This window comes from Sceloporus undulatus, chromosome 8, assembly GCF_019175285.1.
Source record: "Sceloporus undulatus isolate JIND9_A2432 ecotype Alabama chromosome 8, SceUnd_v1.1, whole genome shotgun sequence".
NCBI lineage: Eukaryota > Metazoa > Chordata > Lepidosauria > Squamata > Phrynosomatidae > Sceloporus > Sceloporus undulatus.
This window is the reverse complement of record NC_056529.1, coordinates 34,703,555-34,726,714: the sequence shown is the minus strand read 5'-3', so window position 1 is coordinate 34,726,714 and position 23,160 is coordinate 34,703,555. Positions and strand designations below refer to the sequence as shown.

Below are 23,160 nucleotides of genomic sequence, written 5' to 3'. Positions count from 1 at the left end.
AACATTCAAAGGCAACAACGATTAAACATTCTGGAAGTTTCTGAACTGGTTTGAGTAGGAAACATGTTTCAGCGTTGTCAGAGTGTTATTGGCAGAGCTTGGAAAATATACTTTTTGAGCCTGATCCTGGGAGCTGTTGATCACAAAAGTAGCTTTGTGTGTGTGTGTGTTGGGTTATTGAATTGTGATTCAAATGAGGATTTGAGTTGATTTTGAATACCTGGTCTTTACATTTTATCTCGAGTCGTGTGTTTAATACACAACACAGAGTGCGACAAGTGGGAAGTGTTTTATTTTTAGAGAGCTGCATCTCCTCATTCCCTAGGGATGGTTAACTTTTCCCATCCATATATTTGGCAGTCTGCTTCCTCAGATGCATATTATTATTATTATTGTTGTTGTTGTTGTTGTTGGGAAAAATAGCCTATAAAATAAATTATATAATAATAATAATAATAAATTATTATTATTATTATTCAAAGCCAATAATAGTCTGCAAAAGCAATATGTAAGGAGCTCTTGTAGCACCTTTGAGACTGAAAGAAAGAAGTTGGCAGCATGAGCTTTCCTAGAGTTTAGTCTGCTTCCTCACAATCTGAGGAAGTAGGCTTTATTATCTATATCTTTATTACTTTATTTTATTATTATTTATTCTTAACGTTGTTTCTAGTTATAAGTTTAACAAAGACATAGCTGTGTGTTATTCCCTAAAATCAGTATGTGGAGAGATCTTGTAAGAGTACAGTACAAGATATTTTTTTGGACTCCATCTCCCAGAAGCCTCCGCCATGAAGGCCAATAGCCTGGGACTCTGGGAGCGGAAGTCCAAAATCCCTTGAAGCGGAGCGGAGTTCGTTGATCCCTGAATACTACTGGCTCCAGAGACTATGATACATCTTCCTTTGCTAACATGGTCTCCTTGCGCTGGCTCTCCTCGCCCTCCAGCTCCGCCTCGGAGGCTTGGCTTCGTGGGCAGAGACTACTAGAGAGGGCGCCCGGGGCCTAGTCGCCACCAGGAGCCATGCCTTTGCTGCTCAATGGCGAGCGGGTGGACCTGGGGCAGCCCCCGGGGGAGCTGGCCTACTCCTGCCCGGCCCTAGAGGTGAGCAGCAGCCGCCCTGCCCTTCCCCTCCTCCGCCCAGAGAAGGCCTAAGGAGGAGGAGGAGGCCCAGGGAGGCAGCCTCGACTGGGCTCTGGGGACCAGGGCTCGAATCCCGCGTGAAGGCCTTGGTCACACTCTCTCAGAGGATTAACAAGCGTGGCCCAAAACGCACTGCAGAAATAGTGCAGGTTGAGACCACTTTAATTGCCCCCCCGGGTCATTGCTAGGGAATCCTGGGAATTGAGGTTCATTGGGGCTCAGACAAAGAAGGCTAAAGGCCTTACAAAAGGACGGTTCCCAGAATTCCCTAGCACTGAGCCAGGGCAGCTGAAGTGGTCTCAAACTGGGTTATTTCTGCAGTGTGTTTTGGACCAGAGATACATTTACTTGCTGCACTTGGGGCGGAAAAAGGAAGTGCACCGATATAGGATGGAGGGCAGTAAGATTTCATAAGGCCTAACGAGACTAACTGCGTTATTATCACACTCAGGGTTAAACGAGAGGAAACCAGGAAAAGCCTGAAGTTTATCACACGACGTTTCCTGGTTTTCTTTAGTTTAACTCTCTTTTAAATCCTGTTTGCCTATTATTATTATTATTATTATTATTAACCTTTATTTATAAAGTGCTGTAAATTTACACAGCGCTGTACATACAATCTTTTAATTAGGCGGTTCCCTGCCCTCAGGATGAGTGTGATAAAGCAGTAGGTGTGAAAGGGAGCGAGGAGTCCTAGCAGACCACAAGTTGAAGGTGAGTGCGATGCAGCAGCTAAAAAGGCCAATGTAATTTTAGGCTGCATCAACAGAAGTATAGTGTCTAGATCAAGAGAAGTAATAGTGCCACTCTATTCTGCTCTGGTCAGGCCCCACCTGGAATACTGTGTCCAGTTCTGGGCACCACAATTCAAAAAGGATGTGGAGAAACTGGAGCCATGTGTCCAAAGAAGGGAGACTAAAATGGTGAAGGGTCTGGAAACCATGCCCTATGAGGAACGACTCAGGGAGCTGGAGATGTTTAGCCTGGTGAAGAGAAGGTTAAGAGGTGATATGATAACCCTGTTTAAAGATTTGAAGGGATGTCATATTGAGGAGGGAGCGAGCTTGTTTTCTGCTGCTCCAGAGACTAGGACCTGGAGCAATGGATGGAAAGTGCAGGAAAAGAGATTCCACCTCAACATTAGGAGGAACTTCCTGAGAGTAAGGGCTGTTCAACAATGGAACACATTCCTTCCTTGGAGTGTAGTGGAGTCTCCTTCCTTGGAGGTCTTTAAACAGAGGCTGGATGGTCATCTGTTAATGGGGATGCTTTGATGGAGAGTTCCTGCATGGCAGAATGGGGTTGGACTGGATCAGGGCCCTTGTGGTCTCTTCCAATTCTATGCATGCCACCACTGTGACATTGTAGGGTTAGGGTGTGTGTGGTTGGTGCACTGTCCCTAACCCTAGAATTGCTTCTTGGCTGTCTGTACCGGACCTGGGTTTTTTCTCTGTTACATAAAAACAAAATGCAGCAGATTCTGCAATAACAGTAAGAGGAAATCATTATTTTTATTCTTAGAATTGTAGATTTGGAAGTGAGCACAAGGGCCATCCAGTGTGCTTCTCAGTCTTTCAGCCTCATTATAGGCCTTGCCATTTTTCTCATCCTCTTCTGCTGCTGTTACTCCCACTTCCCCTGAAAACCAGGGCAAGTAGCATGTTCCTTGTACCTGATACATGTTGAATACTTATTCTCACAGCAGTCACCAGATATCATGGTGGTGGGAGTTTATTATGCCCCTAAGCTACTGCTCTGGAAAGTATCTGCTCTGTAGCCAAGTGTTGGTTTATTTGGAGGTTTTTTTTTTAATTAAAATCTTTTTTTATCCTCAGGAGCAAGCCAAAAAGTTAAGAAGCCAGCCTGCTCGAATGGTGGGTCCCAAAGGACTTCTCTATGTTCAGCAAAGAGAGTTTGCAGCAACCACTCCTAAGGATGGTATGTAGGCATCAAGTCAGAATACACGCAATAGTATAGAAATAACAGTGACCTTACTTTTACTCCTCCTTATTTTTCAACAGGTTCTGTTTCTATTCTTGGATCAGATGATGCAACTACCTGTCACCTAGTAGTGATCAGGCACACAGGTATCTATTTGTTTTTCCTCTGATGTGGTTCAGTCATGTCTTGTGTATTTATGCGCCTTCAGGTCATTTTCATCATATGATGATAAACCTATCATGGGATTTTCTTGGCAAGAGTTGTTCAGAGAAGGTTTGCCACTGCCTTCCCCTCAGAGAATGTGACTTGCCCAAAGCCACCCAGTGGGTTTTCATGGCCAAACGGGGATTCAAATCCTGATCTCGAGAGTCATAGTCCAACACTCAAATCATTACACCAGTAGTTCTCAAACTTTGGTCCTCCAGATGTTTTGGACTTCAGCTCCCAGAATTTCTGAATGTTGGCCAAGCTGGCTAGGGCTTCTGGGAGCTGGCGTCCAAAACACCTGGGGGACCAAAGATTGGGAATCATTGCATTATACCATGCTGTCTTTTATTGTCTAATATGTTGTTGTAGGTAGAACTAGTGCAGAACTAGTGGTGTAGAACTAGTCAGAAAGCCTGTGGATGTAATGTAAACTGAACTTGAAATATTGAATTTCCACACGAATCCCACATCTCCACAACCTTTGAAGTAGAAAATAGCCATTTTACTTGGCTGCACAACATACTTTTTAAGCAACTTCTCTTCTTGAATGATGCAGAAGAGCAGAGATCTAGAAGCTGGCTTAGGGGTTGCAGCCCTTCATATTTCTAGGTGCTAAATGGGGGGAATCTGTACTGCAAACTCCTCTAAACCCCTGCAACTGTGCAAGCATGACCAAATTGCTGGCTTTTAAAGCAACTTGCTGAAAAAAGTCAAGGCACTTTTAGAAATCAAGGGTTTTCTGTTGTCACAGATTTGTCACAGTTTATAGTTTGTTTTAGAGATACAGTACCTGTATCCTGATTTTCAATGTAGAAACAGAAAAACCTTTCCTCCCCTTCTCCTAAATTGGGCTTCACCAGTAAAAAGAAAGTATATGTGGGTATTGGGATAGTACACTTATTGTACTCTACTACCGCCTCTACTGCCAAGATCCTGGTCCATGCCCTAGTGGTCTCACGACTCAATTACTGTAACGTCCTCCTGGCTGGGCTTCCTCTTTCTCACCTCTGTCCTTTAATCTCTGTCCAGCATTCAGCTGCACGCATTATCACATCCCCCCACCACTCTGACCATATCTCTCCTGTGTTGGCATCCCTTCACTGGCTCCCCCTCCCTTTCCGCATTAAGTAAAAGCTCCTGCTGTCGACATTTAAAGCCCTCCATGGACTGGCCCCTCCTTACTTATCAGACCTTATTTCTCCCCACCTTCCCACTAGGGCCCTCCGTTCTGGTAGTCAAGGTCTGCTTTCCCAGCCCAGGATTTCCTCTGCCCCATCTCGGATTCGCCCCTTTTCACTCGCTGCCCCTCACTCCTGGAATCTTCTTCCCCTGCGAGCAAGGGCCATCACTTCTTTAACCAGCTTCAAAACGGAGTTGAAGACCATCCTGTTCAGAGAAGCCTTCCCAGGCATTGCATAACTGTCACTTGCTGTTTGATGTTCTTTTGATGCCTGTTTTATCGAACCATTTCCTGTATTGCTATGTACTTTATATGTATTAGCCTACTAGCCCCACCACCTTTCCCTTCTCCTTTTATGTCGTGTCTTTTTAGATTGTAAGCCTGAGGGCAGGGAACCGTCTAATTAAAAAGATTGTATGTACAGCGCTGTGTAAATTTACAGCGCTTTATAAATAAAGGATGATGATAATAATAATAATAATAATAATAATAATAATGTATAATAATGTACTGAGAACACATTCCTGGGCATGGTATTTTCTTAGACCTCATTGGTTCTTAATTTGAGGGGTTGTATGCCTGCCTTTATCCTGGGCCACTGTTTTATCCATGCAGCTGGTTAGTGGAGTTTGGATTCCTGATTTAAAAAACAAACAAAAACAGATAAGATTTTGCCAGCTTAACTGGAGTAGTGGTTTGAGGATTGGACTATTACTCTGGAGAGTAGGGTTGGAATCCCCACTGAGCCACAGAAACTCACTGGTTGACCTTGGGCAAGTTACACACTGTCATGTTCACATGCTCTCAGCCTCAGAGCATAGCAATAGCAGCCCCCACTGAAGAAACGTTCCAAGAAAACTCCACGATAGGCTTGCCTTCGGGTCACCATACGTCAGAAACAACTTGAGGGCACAGAACAACAACAAAGTATTTCATATTCAAACTTGAGTGTGAGAGAGAGCCACAACTGGAGGTGGGGAGCAGAAGGATTGTGCCCTGTTGGTCTTCCCTTTTGTCAGGTGGTTAGGAACCCTGGTGAGCTTTTGTATGTCAGGTTATTTGTGAGTGTCTGAATTTGTGGGCTACAAGACTTGATAGTGTGGCTGCATTCATGTTCAGTCCCGCCACCAATGTTCAGGCTTTCCATTGCAAGATTTCTTTGTTTTCATCTAGTTTTCTTTTCTTTCCCTTGCCCTCAAGGGCAGGAAGCATTCCATGACCACTGAGCATGGTCATGACTTAGTGTATCTTCTCCCTCTGCCCTGAAATTTGGGAAATAACTTCTATGGGACATTCATTCACAAAATCAAGGTAGAAAGTAGTGATTTGGGGGAATTTTCCTCCTTGCCTTTCCAAAGCAGATGTAGTGAATGGTTGCATATGTCATGGAGAGCAAACCTGTTCCTGTTTTTCTCTTTGTGTTTTTTCAGGTAGTGGGGCTACATGTCTGACTCACTGTGATGGTTCAGATACAGAAATGGAAGTATTATTAATGATGAATGCAGTCAAAGTGCTTTCTCCTAATATAGAATGTGGAAGGTCAGTTTTAAAAAAAAATCCTGTCAGTCTGCTTAGGGTTGTTAAGTTGTAATTGTCAAAACAACAGCATTAATCAAATAGTCTATATAAATGTAAATGTAAATGTTCATTTGTTCAAAAAATCTTAAATCTCCGAAAGTTCTTCACCAATTCCTTTGAAATTTTGACACAAAGTTCCATTTGAATATACACATGTTTTTATATACATATACCTAATATTATATAGATGTCACTACATTACAGAATGATAACATGAGATTTTAAAAAGAGAACAACATCCTGTTAAATCTCCTTATTTGAAAACAGTCAGTTCTCCAAACCCTATTAATTATATTAAAAATGTGCTATTAAAATCTCACATTTAAAATGGAATCCTCGGCACGTTACAGACCGCCTAAAAGCGGCGGTCTGCCAGCGCTGCTGGTTGCTCTGCAAGGGAGCCGCAGCAGCCAAACCGCGTGGCTCCTGCACAGAGCAAAAAAGAAGCCCCAAAATGGCGCTACTTCCCGCGGTGCAGTTATGACACCGCGAGGCGCCAATGGTGCACTTGTGACATCATAAGCGACGCGCGACATGCGGACGCTATGCGCCCAGAACGTAATAATGGCGGCACCTGTGTGTATTGGGCGCCACCATTATTACACCCCCGTCACGTGATAGGGGTGAGGCCGGTGTGGACGCTAGGTCCCCGGCCAACCCCTAGCACGTGATGGGGGCGCCTCAAGAGCCCGTCTGTAACGGGCCATACTCAGGTAAAGATTTGTGTTGATTATTCTGCTAAAGGCACAAGACATTCATTTGATTTGTTGTTTGTTTAGGTTGGAAGTACACCTGGTTGGAGGTTTCAGTGATGACAGGCATTTATCCCAGCAACTTACCAACCAGCTTCTTAGTAAGTTCACATTTTCCTTCTGTGCTCTCTCTGTCAAATTTAGAGTTCTGATTGGATTTGAATGATGTTTGCATAAGGGTTTAGAGTCTGAGAGGTTAGCAAGAGCTCAAAATAAGGTGCAGAAAGAAAAAAATCTCCCAGCAAGAGAGCACTGCACCTAGGTTGAATAAATTAGTTGGGTAAATCTTTGGGACGAGCAGGAAATTGTGATGGCTTCCTTTAATTTTCTTTTTATTCAGACGTATATCATAGAATCATAGAGTTGGGAGAGACCACAAGGGCCATCCAGTCCAACTCCCTGCCATGCAAGAAATCTATATTTCATAAGTATAAAACACACTTAAAAGGTAATGACACTACAAATAAAACAAACACAACAAACCAAACTTTAGGTTTTTTTGTGGGTTTTTCGGGCAATGTGGCCATGTTCTAGAAAAGTTTATTCCTGACGTTTCGCCAGCATCTATTTCTGGCATCTTCTAGAACATGGCCACATAGCTCGAAATACCCTCAAAAAACTATAGATGCCAGCCATGAAAGCCTTTGACTTCACAAACAAAACTTTGTCCACTACTGTGTCTATCTACAAAATTTACAGACTAAAACTACTGCATTAATTTAAAAGGACAAGAATTCAAAGATATAGCCCAGTTAGTCTAGAAAATCAGTATGCAAAGGGATCTTGTAGCACTTTTGAGACTAATTGAAAGAATGAAGCTGGTGGCATGAGCATGCCTCTGAGAAAGTAGACTCAAGTCTATGAAAGCTCATGCTACCAGTTTCTTTCTTTCAGTTAGTCTCAAAGGTGCTACAAGATTCTTTTGCATACCTAAAAGGACATGGGTCAACAAATTACTTCCAACTTTCCAGTTCCTGGTTTCAAACTTGCTGTTAATTCTACTTCCAAAATATCTTTTAAATAAAAAATAATATAATATTTTAAACTAAATTTCTAACAATAATATTAATAAAAGACACAATACGAATATCTCTGCAAATGAAATATCTCTCCCATTTCTTCTTCCAGTATTGAATCTCTAATCATCTTTAAAAGACTCTATTGGCTAGTTTATTAATTTCTGCAAATTCATTGAGTTTTTTTAACCCATTCTTCTTGGAAAGGAACAACTGAGTCCTTCCAGTGTTGTGCATACAGCAATCTTGCTGTAGTTATCCTGTATCATATTACCATCCCATTTTTCTCTTCCATTTGTTCTTCCAGAACTCCAAGTAGAAAAAAGCAGGCCGCAATTGAATATTAAGTTTTTGTCCACCTGTCCAAAAAGCTGTGATTGTTACCTGTGCACTCCATGTTTTGCTAACCATGGTTTGGTGTGATAACTGGATTGATAGGCCACAGTTATAGGTCTTCTTGATAAGGCTACTTAGGTTTATAATGGAAATGTCCTTGAAAAATGCTTGCTTTCCTCCTTGTGCTTTGTGGTATATTTGCTGTGTATTTTAGTGGGTGTCCTCAATGAATAATAAAAAGTATTTTCTTATAGCTTGTATTCTTCCGTGTAGTTTGACATATGCCCATGCTATTATTCCTAGGAGCATTTGACTGCTTGCAGGATAACATCCATTTAGTGACTTTCTGTGTGACAGGTAATTATTTTGAATAGCTAAACTTTTGCCCTTCCCCTCCTATAATCCCTTCTCAGCTACTTGGCCATTGGTGGCACATGCCTCATGGCTGTTTTCTGGCCAGCTTTTCTTGCACAATATTTCCTGATCTTTTCTTTTCCTCCTTCTAAACATGCTGATATTTGACTGTCTTGACTAGTGCATTTTCTCTGGCAAATTGTAATACTCTGCATTCTTTCTGTCTTTTTTTTTTAAATAACAGAATTAAATGACAGGCAAGAAAAAGGCAATCACTTTCCATTTATTTACGGAATTGGTAGGTAACATTTGAATTTGGTAGCACTAATCTACATAAGTAGCAAATAGTTAAGACAAACATCAGTGGTTCTGCCAGTTCCTTGGTTTTGTTTGCTTCTTTGTTTTCTTAAAGATGATGTTGTTCTGATACATCTTTTATCTTTTCTGATCACTTTAAACTTACTCCTGACACTGTTCTAACTTTAGGCCGAATCTGGAAGGAATTCATAACTATGATTTCCTGCTACATTGCCTCTTTCAGGCATTCATTAAGAGGAGACACGCTATCTTTAGCATGCCAAACCCATGAATTGTGATTTATATAAACCAATGTGTAGAATGTTTGACCCTGCAGATGGAGAAGAGAAAAATATATGAGGCTGAGGTTTGGGAGGTGTCTTAGAGTGTCTAGTATGTCTAACAAAAAAAGAGCGGTTATATGGCATCCCACAAGGTGCCATTCTATCCTCATTACTTTTTAGCATTTACATGAAACTGCTGGGAGAGATCACCCAGAGGCATGGAGTAGGGTGTTATCAGTATGCTGATGACACCCAAATATATTTCTCCATGCCTTCTAAAATAGCCTCATAGAATCATAGAATCATAGAATCGTAGAGTTGGAAGAGACCACTAGGGCCATCCAGTCCAACCCCCTGCAATGCAGGAAATCCAAATCAAAGCATCCCTGACAGATGGCCATCCAGCCTCTGTTTAAAGACCTCCAAGGAAGGAGACTCTATCACCCTCCGAGGGAGTGCATTCCACTGTCGAACAGCCCTTACTGTCAGGAAGTTCCTCCTAATGTTCAGATGGAATCTTTTTTCCTATAGCTTGCATCCATTGTTCCGGGTCCTGTTCTCTGGAGCAGCAGAAAACAAGCTTGCTCCCTCCTCAATATGACATCCCTTCAAATATTTAAACAGGGCGATCATATCACCTCTTAACCTTCTTTTCTCCAGGCTAAACATCCCCAGCTCCCTAAGTCATCTAAAGATAGCATGTCTTTGAATGAAAGCCTGGAGGAGGTAATGGGCTGGAAGAGGAAAAACAAATTGAAACTGAATCCAGACAAAACAGAAGTGCTTGCCATCAATGGTCCTAATTTGGGAATGGAGGTGTGTGAACCAGTTCTGGATGGGGTTGCACTCCCCCTGAAGGACTGTGTTGGCAGCTTGGGAATGCTCCTAGATCCGTCTCTCCAAATGTCAGCCCAGGTAGATGCGATAGTCAGGATTGCTTAGTACGTCCGCTGTGTCCCACCCTATATCTGGAGGACCTAAACATAGTGGTGCACGTGCTGGTAACCTCAAAGTTGGACTTCTGCAATGCGCTTTACATTGGGATACATTTGTGCCAAGTTTGGAAACTTCACTTGGTTCAAAATATGGCAGCCAGATTGGTTACAGGAACATCCAGGAGTGAACATAGTATGCCCATACTCAAGTTACTCCATTGGCTGCCAAACAGTTTCCGGGCAAAGTACAAAGTTTTGGTTTTGACTTTAAAGCCCTACATGGTTTGGGTCCAGGTGATCTACAGGATTGCCTTCTCCCGTACAATACGCCTTGAACATTGAGATCCTCTGCGAGGCAGTTACTACAGCCTGCATGAACCCGACTGACAGCTGTTACCCAGAGGACCTTCTCACTGGCCACCCCAAGACTGTGGAATGACCATCCGGAAAAGATCCGACAGCTAAATCAACTGTCGGAATATAAGACACATTTGAAGACACATCTCTTCTGGCAGGCCTGTTCAGGCAGTTTTAATTCAGGCATTTTAAATATGAATTTTATATTTAATTATTATTCTACGTATTTTAATATAAATAGTGCTTAGATCTCTTAATATGCTTATTTTATGTAATGATTGTGTTTTAACTATGTTGCAACCTGCCTCAAGCCATGAGGAGAGGTGGGTAAGAAATAAAATAACAACAACAACAACAACAACAACTATTATTATTATTATTATTATTATTATTATTATTATTATTATTATTATTATTAGGCTTACAGCATCCACCATCTCAGTTTAGATGATGGGAAATAGTATTCTAAAATTTTGAGAACTAACATTTTCTCACCTCTAATATAGCAATTGAGAAAAAGCTGAAATCTTAAACCTTTTCTTTTCAAAACACATTGTCAGAACCCAATAAGAGATGTATTTCAATGTGCTTTGTGCTACTTATTTATAAATGATTTAATTATTTAATTAATTTAATAATTTAATATGGCCATTTAATTGTTTTTTTTAATTTACTTTAATTGGATTTTATTGTGGAATTGTAACACTGGAAGGAATGGCTAAGGCGTCAGCCTGCCCGATCCCTGCCAAAGCAGGAAACCTACCTTTTAAATGTGCCTGATATGTAACCATCCTTTTGCAATGGGGGAAAATACAACACCTTCCAAGGCAATCTTTTCCACTATTAAACAGTGTGCACTGTCAGATACTCTTCCTAATACTTAGGAAATCCTCTTTCCTGTCATTTTAATCCAGTGCTTTGAGTCCTTTCTTAAAGAATCATAGAATCATAGAGTTGGAAGAGACCACAAGGGCCATCCAGTCCAACCCCCTGCCATGCAGTTGTTTTGGAGCAGTTGTTTTGTTCCTGTGACTTTTGGCTGCCTTTCAAATTATTTATTTCATTCTGAATTATTTTTCCAGGTGTAAATGTTAAAACAGGAGAAGTTTTCCATGCAACATTTCCAGACAGGGGACCTGCGGAGGATTTGCGGTCTGCCAGTATCTTAACAGGAGCCAAGGCAAGCTGAGAGGAGATTTGCAAGGAGTCTAATGGCATTTGGTTTGAGGAAATTAGAAGTAACTCATATATGGTTTTACTTGCCTTGTCTTGAAGGATGTGTGTGTGTTTGTGTGAGCATGCATAACGTATACATACACTGGTATTTCTGTTTGTGAATATGTAAACAATACAATAGAACTGGAGATCAGGACCTAGGGTCAAACATTGGCCAGAAGAGTGATAGCAGTCAAGAAATAAGAAGAAGACTGGGAATGGGAAGGCAGCTATTAAAGAACTAGAAAAGATCTTGAAGGTAAAAGATGGGTACATCCAGAACTGCCCATATTACACCGGTTCTAAAATCTCTCCACTGGCTGCCTATCAGTTTCAGGGCAAGGCACAAGGTGTTGGTTTTAATCTTTAAAGCCCTACATGGCTTGGGTCCTGACTTCTTGCGGGAGCGCCTTCTCCCATATAATCCACCCTGCACTCTTCATTCATCTGGGAAGAATCTGCTACAACCTAAGAGGACTAGACTTTCAGCAGTGACCCAGAGATCTTTTTCATCAGCCGCTCCTAGATTCTGGAACGACTTGCTGGACGAGATCCGTCAGATCTTGTCAGACCTTGGAAACCTTCAAGAAGGCTATTAAGATGGATCTCTTCCAGTAGGCCTTTCCGGACTAGAACACCCTCTCTCCCTTCATCCTCCATCTTTTATCTTTTACCTTACCTGGACTCCACCTGAAAATATTTTTAATCTCATTTTAGTGTATTTGTATATTAATGTTTTTAATTTTTCTTTTTTGGTTTAATCTCTTTCTAGGACTTGTTTGTGTTTTTATGTTAGGGGGGTGGGTTAGGGATTTTGGATTTTTTAATGCATTTCTCTTCTAGAGGTCATTTTAGTTTCTTCCAAAATGTATACAGGAGTAACTGTTTTTCATCAGCCTTCACACTTATGATTTCAATTTTGGTGTACAGTCTTCTAGTTCTGTGTCTTTTTAATATGCTGGTTTATCTGCTCTCCCCTTTTTCTCTGTTTTGATGTTTACACATGCTCAGTAAAGGATTCTGGAGGCAGAGTAGTTTACCTTTCCTGTTGGAGGCAGGCATACACAACAACTATATGATTAGAATCATAGACTTGTAGCTAGAGTTTCCACTCTAAATTTTCCCCACTCCTTACCAGCTCAGGTTTATTGCATTTCTTACTGGAGACACAGTGCTGCAATCTGATATTGAAAGTCTATATTTCTCTAGCCCTCCTTTACCATCTTCCCAATGCCAATGCTGCTCTAAGATTTCCAGCTAAATAGAAGATTAAGAGAACTGGGTGGGCATTAAAAGACTGTAAGAAGCAGTTTGCTATCAGAGTCATTGTTAGCTGATAAATGCTTGAATATAAATATATAGAGATGGCCCTCCACATTTGCTGTTTTGATTAAGATGTTCTTTCTGAGAATATCTCGGTCCTCCAGCACAACTCTGCTAGAAATTGATCATAGAGTTGTGCTGGAGAACCTACAGGTTTCACTTCTCTGGGCATTTGTAGAACTTCTGACATGATTCTATGATCAGCTTCTGGCAGGTGTCCGGTGAAAAGAATAGTGTTTCTTTTTTATTAGCAGTTTTCCCACATTCACGGGGGTCTTTAACCTCAACCCAAGCAAATGTGGATGGACCACTGTACACCTGTGTACATACACACGAAAATACCTATGCATGTATAAATGTGTTTTTGGCATATATGTATTCACATACAGCAATAGCAACAACATTTACATTTCTGTACCACTTAATAGTGAACTTAGCACATCCTAAGCGGTTTACAATCTGTAAGACACACAAAGCACTGTTTGCCCTCCTAATGTAGATAATGGTTGTATTTACGGGAAATAGGAAACCAGTATAGATATTCTAGCACCCATTTGGAAATGGCAGCTCTTTGTTGCAGTAGTCTTTTGAAAATTTTCCATCTTCTGCTTTTACAGATGGTTAACATTTATGACTCGAGAAAGGAGCAGCTTTGTATTGGTCCTTACTTCTGGATGCCTTTCCCCCATGTGGATTTTTGGCTACAACAGGATGATCAATACATACTACAGGTAACTGGTGCTTTATCATTGTGCTGGCCAAATGGCTGTAATAAAGTTTGTTGTTGTGGTGGTGCTTTATCAGTGAGAAATCTCTCTCCTAACCCAGAATGCATCATTACAGTAAGTGTCCAATGTGGCATTTTTATAGATTCATAAGACTGATTAGAAGCCCATGTAGTCCAATTTCCTGCCAGCGCAGAAAGCCACAGCTAAAGCATCTCTGAAAGGCACCATCTTCTGTTTACAAGCTTCCACTGAAGGAGAGGTCACCATTTTGTGAGGTTGTCTATTCTACTGTCAAACATTGCTGAAACAAATGCTTAATTGGAATTGGAAGAGACTGCAAGGAAGAGACCACCATTCAGTTTAAATCCCTGCTGTGCAGGAATACTCAATCAATTTACAGCCCATCCTCCAGTCAACTTAAGGCAATTTATACATGGTTCTCTTTGACCCCTATATTTTGCTCAAAACTAATGAGCTATAGTTGTTTCTCTTATTTCTCCCTTTCTTCTCATACTTGTGTGTAGTAGGCTAGGTTGAAATATAAGGATGGGGTCAGAGTTGCCCAATGAGAGTTTCATATTTAAGTAAGGATTTGAATCTGGGTCTCCTACAGTCCTCATCTAGCACTCTAACCATAACAGTACATTGATAATTGTTGTAGGAAGAAAGATGTAAATCTAAGTTGTGTGATTTTTGTCTTTATAGAATCTTTCCACTTCACCTCTGGCTGAACCACCTCATTTCGTTTCCCACATTAGAGCAACCCTGATGTATTTAAAAGAACATCCCTTTCCAGATAAGACCTTATTCCCTAGCAGGAAACCATGGATCTACAGAAAAAACAGTGATGGGCTGTGGGAGAGGGTCATTGCTGATCAGATCTAACTTAAAGAGTAGAAGCTGAGAGAACTCTGGAAGTGCGGTTGTGCCAAAGAATGAGTGGTTGCGGTTTGTGACAGAGGGCTGGGTTTCACTTTAGGAACAGTTCTGTCAAACTTCCATGGCATCATAGCGTAAGTATATTCAAAAACTGAGTTCCAAGATATCTAAATGACTATATACAAAATAGGTACTGCCTGTGTATTTTTTGCTGAATGAAGATTGAGTGGTGAAGATCAGGGGTTGACAACTTGAGATGGCCTCCAGATATTCCTGGATTGCAGTTTCTACCAGACTGGAGCCTATAAATATTTTTGGGGTTTTTTGACTTTCAGAATGTCTTAGCTATCATGGTCAGTTGCCATGTTTGTTGCGTAATTCTTTTGGAACTATGTTCCTGTAATATATTTATGAGGCTGAAAAGAGATGCGGATGGAAGAGACGTAAGGATCTGTGAAATGGAGGGAGGTGTAGACAGATCCTCAGTCCGTCTCCAGTCTCATTATATACTGATATTCCAAAATCCCCCAAAATCTGAGTCAGAATATTTTGGTCCCAAACTTTATGGATTCTTAACTTGTGTGCACAGATTCCCTCTTACTTTGCAGTGTCCAAAACATTTTTTTCAGAAGCAGATATCCCCAATAAGGGCCCTTTTTGTTGACTTGTGTCTTCCAACAGCAATAAAAACCTTGCAGGAGGATGCCCTGTGGGACCCATGCTATATGTCTTGTCCACTGTGCCACTTATGGTGACATTGCTCCCTCCCAAATTTCACCTGAGTTTGGGGTTCAGAGGTTAGCACATCTTGTAATCAAGAACAGTCTATACCATCATCTTTTCAAATTGTTCTTATTTTATAATTGTAATTTGAATGTTGAGCGGTTCTGTATGTAACTATTCTTGCCCTCAGTGGTATGTCTGTGCAGATACATACATTTAGGATTCTTGCTTCCATGCTGTTGACTATGAAGGATTCTGTGTCTTTACCTATTTTTGTATTTCCTCTCTGTACCCAATCATGATATAAAGTTTTGAACTAATTTATGTATTTCTTTGAATCAGTTGTGCCTATTCCTTGAATTGTAGCCTTGAGAGGACAGAGATTACTCTTTCTTCCTCAGGTGTGGAATAGCAGTTGAGATAGTGGGGTCTCCACATTGCAGCTCTTTCCACCTGTTAATCCAGTGCTCACCTGTTGTGGTGGGGTGCCCTGGTGCGGTTTAGCTGCCTTGTACACTTGGGGAAGAAAAGGTGCTTGAGGGTAGCCAAAATGTACCCCAGCACATGCTGTAGAGAACCAGTGTTTGTGGGGGGCTAGAGCTGTGGTGAGAGCCCTCTGGGTAGTGCTGTACTGGATAGTTCCTGCAACACCCCACAAAAGGACAGTCGGTAGCTATTCTATATCACAAACAGGACTTCCTATCTGTAAGCTGCCCCATGTTTGATCAGTGGTGTTGCCTGTTAAAAGTCACAGTTTTGCTTTTCATAAGCCAGGTTCATTTTGGAGTGGAATGATGTGAGTGGAATTTTGCTGAATTGTTGCTACTCACTTGGGATTGCTGCAGGAAAAGACAGTTAATCCTGGAAAACTGGAGATGTGTTTGTAGCCTCTGACACTTCTATGACTTACCAGAAATACGGATGATCATCCTGTACTGTATCAGGCAAGCCAGGATGGTGGTTGGGGGATGGAAACCCCTATTCCTGATGTTCTTAGAATCAGAGTTGGAAGAGACCGCAAGGGCCATCCAGTCCAACCCCAATATGCCATGCAGGAACTCTCAATCAAAGCATCCCCGACAGATGGCCATCCAGCCTCTGCTTAAAGACCTCCAAGGAGGGAGATTCTACCACACTCTGAGGGAATGTGTTCCACTGTTGAACAGTTTTTACTGTCAGGATGTTCCTCCTAATGTTGAGATGGAATCTCTTTTCCTGTAGCTTGCATCCATTGTTCCCTGTTCTAGTCTCTGGAGCAGCAGAAAATAAGCTAGCCTTAAAGGCTGGGTTGGGGGCGGAGTCGGGGTGTAGTGTCTGCATGGCACACAGCGCTCCTCCAGCACTGCATCCACATGAAGAAGTGCAGTTAAAGCCTTGCCACCACGGCTAATGTACCCTGAAAAGGTCAGATCGCAGCCGATCTGTCTGCCACATTCCGAGTTTGTTTTCTACTGTTCCAAAGAAAGATTCAAGTTATAAGAAAGAAGATTCCTGACTAAGTATTAGGAAGAGCTACATGAACAGATACCTTGGAAAGTGGTGAGCCCTCTGTTACTGTAGGTTTTTAAATAGCGATTAGATGGCCAATTTTCAGGAGTGCTTTAGTGGTAAACTCCTCTTACACTGGTAGCGCACTGGACCTTTGGAATCCTGTCCAGCTCTATTTTTCTCTTTTTTGTGATTAAAAAAACTTGCTTTACTATTCTAGTGAATGCACTCAAACACTAGTAACAGAGAAAATGTTCACATCTGGAGTCTCAAAGATTAGCGACCAGTTTCTGATATATTGACAGCATATTTAGGTTTTCATTAGTAAACTAGATTTTTTAATCAACACAAACTGAGATACAACAATTTGAAGAACATTTATTGAAGCATCTGGAAAGTACTGAAATTTAGGTCTGTATTCCAGTAAAACCCCCAACTTAACAGTATAAAAAACATTAAAATTTGTATTAACAATCATAACTAACCCTTTTCTCTTAAATGAAGTCATTGATTGCACCAAATGTCAAGGAAGACAAGAATTACATTTACTGTTTAAATATCAACCTTATTTGGAGGAACAAAAACCTCTCATTTAAACCTCTCCACATTTAAATGAATATTTTCCAATCATATTGAAGAATATGATGAATTGACTGTACATTTCACCAACCAAAGTATTGAATCAGAACACACTAAGGCAATGCTCAACCCCATGGACATTCTGGTAATTTAAATCCATTGATGAAATACTTTGGAGGATATTGCAACCATGTTCTAGCTGAGCTCAGAAGAATGGACTTATTTGGATGAAGACAAAAGTTAATGCTAATACTAATATGTATCCAAGTCCCCCATTCCACTTGTGCCTATCATTACATTATTTTAGGATAAAATAGAAGCACCACCCAAAAGTGCTTCCTTATGAGCCGTTCTTCAATTAACTGTTCTAGGAAAGCCCAGTTCCATAAGACTCAACTGTATTTAGTGAACACAGGAAAATCGCAAAGAGGAAGTCATAACCATTCACTACATGATTTTCCTTCAATAAAGAAGAAAAGGGGGAAAAAAGGATAAACTCTCTTTTGGGTGAAGCAGCCATTTTAAAGCAGGTTTATTCCAAAATAAATGATCTAAGTGTTACATGGGGATTGATTACATCAACTCACTCTTAGAATTAAGTTTGTTCTTGGTATAATAAAGTGCAAGCTCAACAGGAACAAAACAAAAGCAGTCACAAATGTGAAGGTGTATTTGTCAGAGGAAGAAATATATTCCTGAATATTTTTGCTCTTGGATTTAAAAAAGTAACCTAAGGACAGTTTTTCTTTTTTAAACAGTGCAGTAGTGTATATAGCCTAATCATTTCTATGTATATTTACAATATCTAATAGTGGGAAGCTACTGGTCAGAAAAATCTAATAAGAATACAGGAAAAATCATAGACGTGCAACATGTCAGTTCATCAAGTGCTTCCCTAATGTCTTGCAAAAGGAAATTGGGGGGTGATTGTTACTGTAAAAGGGAAATTTTCTACCTGTGTTTGAATCTATGGCCCGAAACACATGGGCCAAAAGAAGCAACTTTGGGGGGTGTAATGTTTAGATGACGCGCACCCCCAAAGCGGCTGGAAGTCGCACCAAGGCACGCTCCAGTCCAAAAGACCAGATTGAAAAGGACTTAGTGTGAACTGCCTTTTGGCTTGGGACCTGTGGTAGCGGCCCACTTTGGGAGTGGGCTGCAGCTGTGGTTTTGCTCTCATTGTGGCCAAGTGGCCAGAGGCCATTCCTTTCCAGCCAACTGCTTTATCCCTAAGTGGCCCTTGCAGCAAAAGCAGGTAAGAAAGAAATTGTGGACTATCGGTTTCCAGCAGCCACTTAGGCTGCATCCACACTGCAGGAATAAACTAATTTGACACCATTTAACTGCTATGGCTCAATGCTGTGGCATCCTGGGATTTGTAGTTCTGTGAGCTATTTAGCCTTCTCTGTCAAAGAGCTCTGGTGCCACAACAAACTGCAATTCCCAGAATTCCATAGCACTGAGCCAGGGAAGTTAAAAGTGGTATCAAACTACATTATTTCTGCAGTGCAGATGCAGCTTCCGAGTGAGAAATTACACTCTCAGCAAGCCAACTGTTTTAGTCTGTGTAAGACTTTTTGCAGTCTTTGTAAAAGCTTTATCATTCTTGCTGAAGCTGGGAGATTTTTAAAAATACCGAAAGTAGTGCTCACACATTACATGAGGCAAACTTGTGGAGAATTTTATGATTTCATAAAACAAATATAAGGTTTAAAAGGCCAGCGATGATGACAGGGTGTTTATGTAATAAAATGCATATTTAAAATTAGGACAGATTAAACTGATAAGTTTATTATCCAGAGTTAGAACTATTTTAATATTCCATCTTCCCAGAAAGGATCAAGTGCAATTAATAATTCAAATTAAAATAATCCAAGACATGTCAGAAGCAAGTCTCTTAACAACAACAAAAAATTGTTCTTTAAGATGTTGCCTGGAGTCAAGATGTCAATGTAAGTTGCAAACTGCCTGACAAAGAGGCAAAGCCGTTCAAACACAATCTTGCTGATATGAACAAAGGATGAAGAGCAATCAATCATTAACAAAGTGTAGAGTAGAAACAGGATCCCACAAAGAAGGCGTGGAACAGAAAATTCTTTTGCTAGCCTTTGTGCAAAATTTCCAATCATGTATTAATAATAGGTATTCCTGGCACTGCTCACATTTTAAATGCATTTTTACTAAACCCTGCTCTAGAGGGAGTGCATTTTCTGTACAAAGTCTCAATGTGCAGTGTCTCTGGGTGTTTATCTTAAACTCACTTCTTGTACAGATTTAGTGCAATCAGGTCCCACAGTCTGGACCGTCTCTCCTGGGTTGTCCTCAGTTGTTTCCTGTGTAAAAGGTTTGCCTTGGCCCAGCTCTTCTGGGTTTTCTTGTCCAACTGGTGAAGCACTGGGTCGTGGCTCTCCTCTATCCAAGTCATCCATATGACTGATGGAGCTGGTCTCACTGAACCCATCAGAGTTCCTCAAAGACCGTCTGAACAGTTTTTGCCCTGGGACAAAACATCAAGTATTTGGAAAGTTAATAACCCACTATTTAGCCGGGTTGCGAGTGAAGATTTCAAATACTGTCGAAAATTTCTGCCACTGAAGCCTAGGATGGAGACTTGAAATTCAAGGTAAGGTTACTGTGATATCCCAGGCTTGGGGATATTTGTGGTTCTGTGTAAATAGAAGCAGTGTGGGGAAAGGCAAGATCTGCTACTGGGTATAGATCCAACATTTTGAAATTTAAAAACTATTTTATTTCTTAAGATTTTAAAAACAGATAAAGGTTGGAATCCTGCTGGTGATGTGTGTGCAAAACTAGGTTGCATGCACAGATGTCCATTTTATTGTCTAGTTGTGGGTTTTTCGGGCTATGTGGCCATGTTCTAGAAGAGTTTATTCCTGACGTTTCGTCAGCATCTGTGGCTGGCATCTTCACAGATGCTGGCGAAACATCGGGAATAAACTCTTCTAGGACATGGCCACATAGCCCAAAAAACTCATCCAAAACTATGGATGCCGGCCATGAAAGCCTTCGATGTCACATATTTATTACCTCTTTGCACAATCTCTTACTTCCTAGCAGATTTCACACTGTGGTCACCATTTACTGGCTGGGTGGGAGGGACAGTGGCAGGTGCCAGAGCAGCAACCAGCTGCAGTTCTGCCTTTGGAAGAAGACAGATAACATTGCCCTCCCAGATCACTTGGAAACTCTGAAAGGCAGTTCTCTTCTGCTTGCAGAACTGAAGTCATGTGCTGCATGGGTGCCATGTGCTCCCATTGTCCCCCTTGCACCCAGCCAGTAAATAGCTACTGCAGCATGTCCTGGCATGTGGAAGCTGCCAACCATTGTTGCTGAATGTGAAATCACACATATAGTGTTATGCTCCACCCATATCATACAGGATCTCTGCCGATGGCCTGTAACATTTCTGAAATCAGAACAGAGCTTGAAGCTCTGCAACATTTTCCAGTGGACAAGACTCAGGTTTCCTGTCTCTACAGATGACTAAAAGGAGGAGGAAAATGTAGACCATGCAAGTATGCACAAACTTTCATGCCATGTCTCATTTCCAGAACTGTTTCCTAGGTGCAAAAAATAATCTCAGCAGAGTTTAAAAAAAAAAAACACAAGCAAAAACCATAACACACAAACCATATAAAAGGCCAAAGCAAATATAACAAAGCTTTTTCAGTCTGTCACATCTTCAGAAGCCCATGACAGGCAATACCATTTATAAAGAATGTTAACCAAATTATAAAGAAAGAAATACTACCTTGGATCTACTGTAAACATCCACTTGGGGGAGAGATTACCATCACCCTTTAAAACTGACTCCACAATGTTGAGAGGTCATAACTGTCCCAAAGTCACTCACTGAACCTCACAGCTGAGTAAAGATACTAATCTGATGTCTTCTCAGTCCTGGTCAAATGCTACTTCTCTTTGTCTCTCACCAATGGTAAAGTGAAATCAGGGAAACAGCTCTTGTATGTAGCTGTTTTACAAATGAGAGAGAAGGAAAGACTTACCAGGAAACCTTTGCTTAGCACGGCTTGAAGTGGGTGTTGCCGGCGGAGTTATCCCAGTACCTTGAACTTTAGATACATATGTGGGTTCGGTAGATTCTAAAGAACCTGCCAATTAAAATCAGATCCAAGTTAAATGTGTTAACTACTTTCATAGCTATATATTCATATGCCAAAAAGCAAATATTTGTTTTACTGCAAATTTACAGAAATGAGAGTGCTCACTCACAGCTTCCAAACTAAGTAGAATGTAAAAATGTAAATATGTAAAGATATACAATCCACAAAAGACTGCAGCAACTACAGAACAATAGCACTAATCTCACATGCAAGCAAAATAATGTTCAAAATTCTACAGCATAGACTCCAACCATACATGAAGGGAGAAATCCCAGAAGTGCAAGCAGGATTCAGAAAAGGAAGAGTCACCAGGCACCACATTGTAAACATATGGTGGCTAATGTAGCACACAAAAGGATTCCTGGGAAAAAATCTGCATATGTTTCATAAACTATAGCTAAGCATTATAGATCATAAAAAGCTATGTAATGTACTCAAAGACATGGGATGCCACTACATTTGATAGTCCTGATGAAGAATCTGTACCAAGGACAAGAGGGCACTGTCAGAACTGAATTTGGAGAAGTAGAGTGGCTCCCAATAAGCAAAGGAGTCAGACACTGCTGCATCCTATCACCCTATTTGTTCAACTTGCATGCTGAAAACATCATAAGAAAAGCAGAGTTAGAATCAGAAGAAGGAGGAGTGAAGATAGGAGGAAGAAACATGAACAACCCGGAATGGTGACTGAAGTCAAGAAATAAGAAGAAGACTGGGAATGGGAAGGGCAGCTATGAAAGAAAAAACCTTGAAGAGGTAAAGACATACAACTGAGCACTAGTTAGAATTGTCCAGGCCATTGTATTCTCAATTGCCATGCATGGATGTGAGAGCTGGACAGTGAAGGAAGCAGACAGAAAGAAAATGAACACATTTGAAATGCAGTGTTGGAGAAGAGTGCTTAGGATACTGTGGACAGCCAAAAAGACAAATGGGTCCTTGAACATATCAGATCAGAGCTCTTACTGGAAGCCAAGATGATTAAGTTGAGGCTATCATATTTTGGCCACATGGTGAGAAGGCATGGATCATAGAAAAAAACACAATAGAAAGTTAAAGGGTAGAAGGATGGGAAGGATGCAGACCAGATGGATGGACTCAATCAGGGGGATTGAGGGGGGTTACGGGCATGGATTGCAAGACCTGAGCAGGGCAGTGGAAGATAGGGATACTTGGAAATGTCTCATCCACAAGGTTACCATGAGTTGAAATCAACTCAAGGGCAGCTAACAGCAACATCAAAAAAGATATACCAAGCTACATCACTGTAATGTAAAGATATACCAAACGGCATCACTGCTGAAAGTGACTACTAGGACATGTTGAGCCTTTATTTCTATCATCTATAGCTTCCACTACAATTCAGTTTGCTACACATGAACCAATTTGAAAACTCTCTCACCCTCCCTGAATGCAGACATTTGGGGGGAAATCTTGATTTAGAAGGCATAGGCTCTCCGGTTTTTTGCATATAAGTTTAAATATTGAAGACAGACCCATGAAGAAAACATCCCACACTGACCAAAACAAAAGAACATCCAACGAGCGCACCAAATGAACACATCCAGATCTCTCCTCCACTCTGGCCTCTGTTCCAGGTAAATTATGTTACTTACTCCATCCTGTCCCCCAAGACAAAACTGACCTCACCAAAGCCAGAGAAGAAAATGCCTCGATGCAAATGCATTTCTCCCATCGTGTA

The 23,160-nt window shown here is 41.1% G+C and overlaps 2 protein-coding genes across 4 annotated transcripts in view; one reads left to right on the top strand and one right to left on the bottom strand.

Annotated features, from left to right (window-relative positions):
* Positions 1 to 823: 823 nt before the first annotated feature.
* NTAN1 (N-terminal asparagine amidase) lies at positions 824 to 15,574 on the top strand. Of its 3 annotated transcripts, XM_042438407.1 has the most exons (10): positions 825 to 1,102; positions 2,977 to 3,079; positions 3,163 to 3,228; positions 5,900 to 6,008; positions 6,827 to 6,900; positions 8,455 to 8,508; positions 8,750 to 8,803; positions 11,461 to 11,558; positions 13,534 to 13,647; positions 14,350 to 15,574. In XM_042438407.1, the coding sequence occupies exons 1-10, from the start codon at positions 1,022 to 1,024 to the stop codon at positions 14,527 to 14,529; spliced, it is 933 nt and encodes a 310-aa protein (XP_042294341.1). In that variant the 5' UTR covers positions 825 to 1,021; the 3' UTR covers positions 14,530 to 15,574. The 3 variants fall into 3 exon arrangements, with proteins under 3 accessions (XP_042294342.1, XP_042294343.1, XP_042294341.1); XM_042438408.1 differs by lacking the exon at positions 8,750 to 8,803 and having other exon boundaries at positions 824 to 1,102; XM_042438409.1 differs by lacking the exons at positions 8,455 to 8,508; positions 8,750 to 8,803 and having other exon boundaries at positions 824 to 1,102.
* Positions 15,575 to 17,092: 1,518 nt separating this feature from the next.
* PDXDC1 (pyridoxal dependent decarboxylase domain containing 1) overlaps positions 17,093 to 23,160 on the bottom strand; it is a 48,551-nt gene continuing 42,483 nt past the window's right edge. The window contains exons 22-23 of the mRNA XM_042480806.1: positions 21,342 to 21,446; positions 17,093 to 19,810 (exon numbers count right to left, since the gene is read on the bottom strand). Coding sequence (XP_042336740.1) covers positions 19,560 to 19,810; positions 21,342 to 21,446 — 356 coding nt within the window. The 3' untranslated portion in view covers positions 17,093 to 19,559. The remainder of the gene's footprint in view (positions 19,811 to 21,341; positions 21,447 to 23,160) is intronic.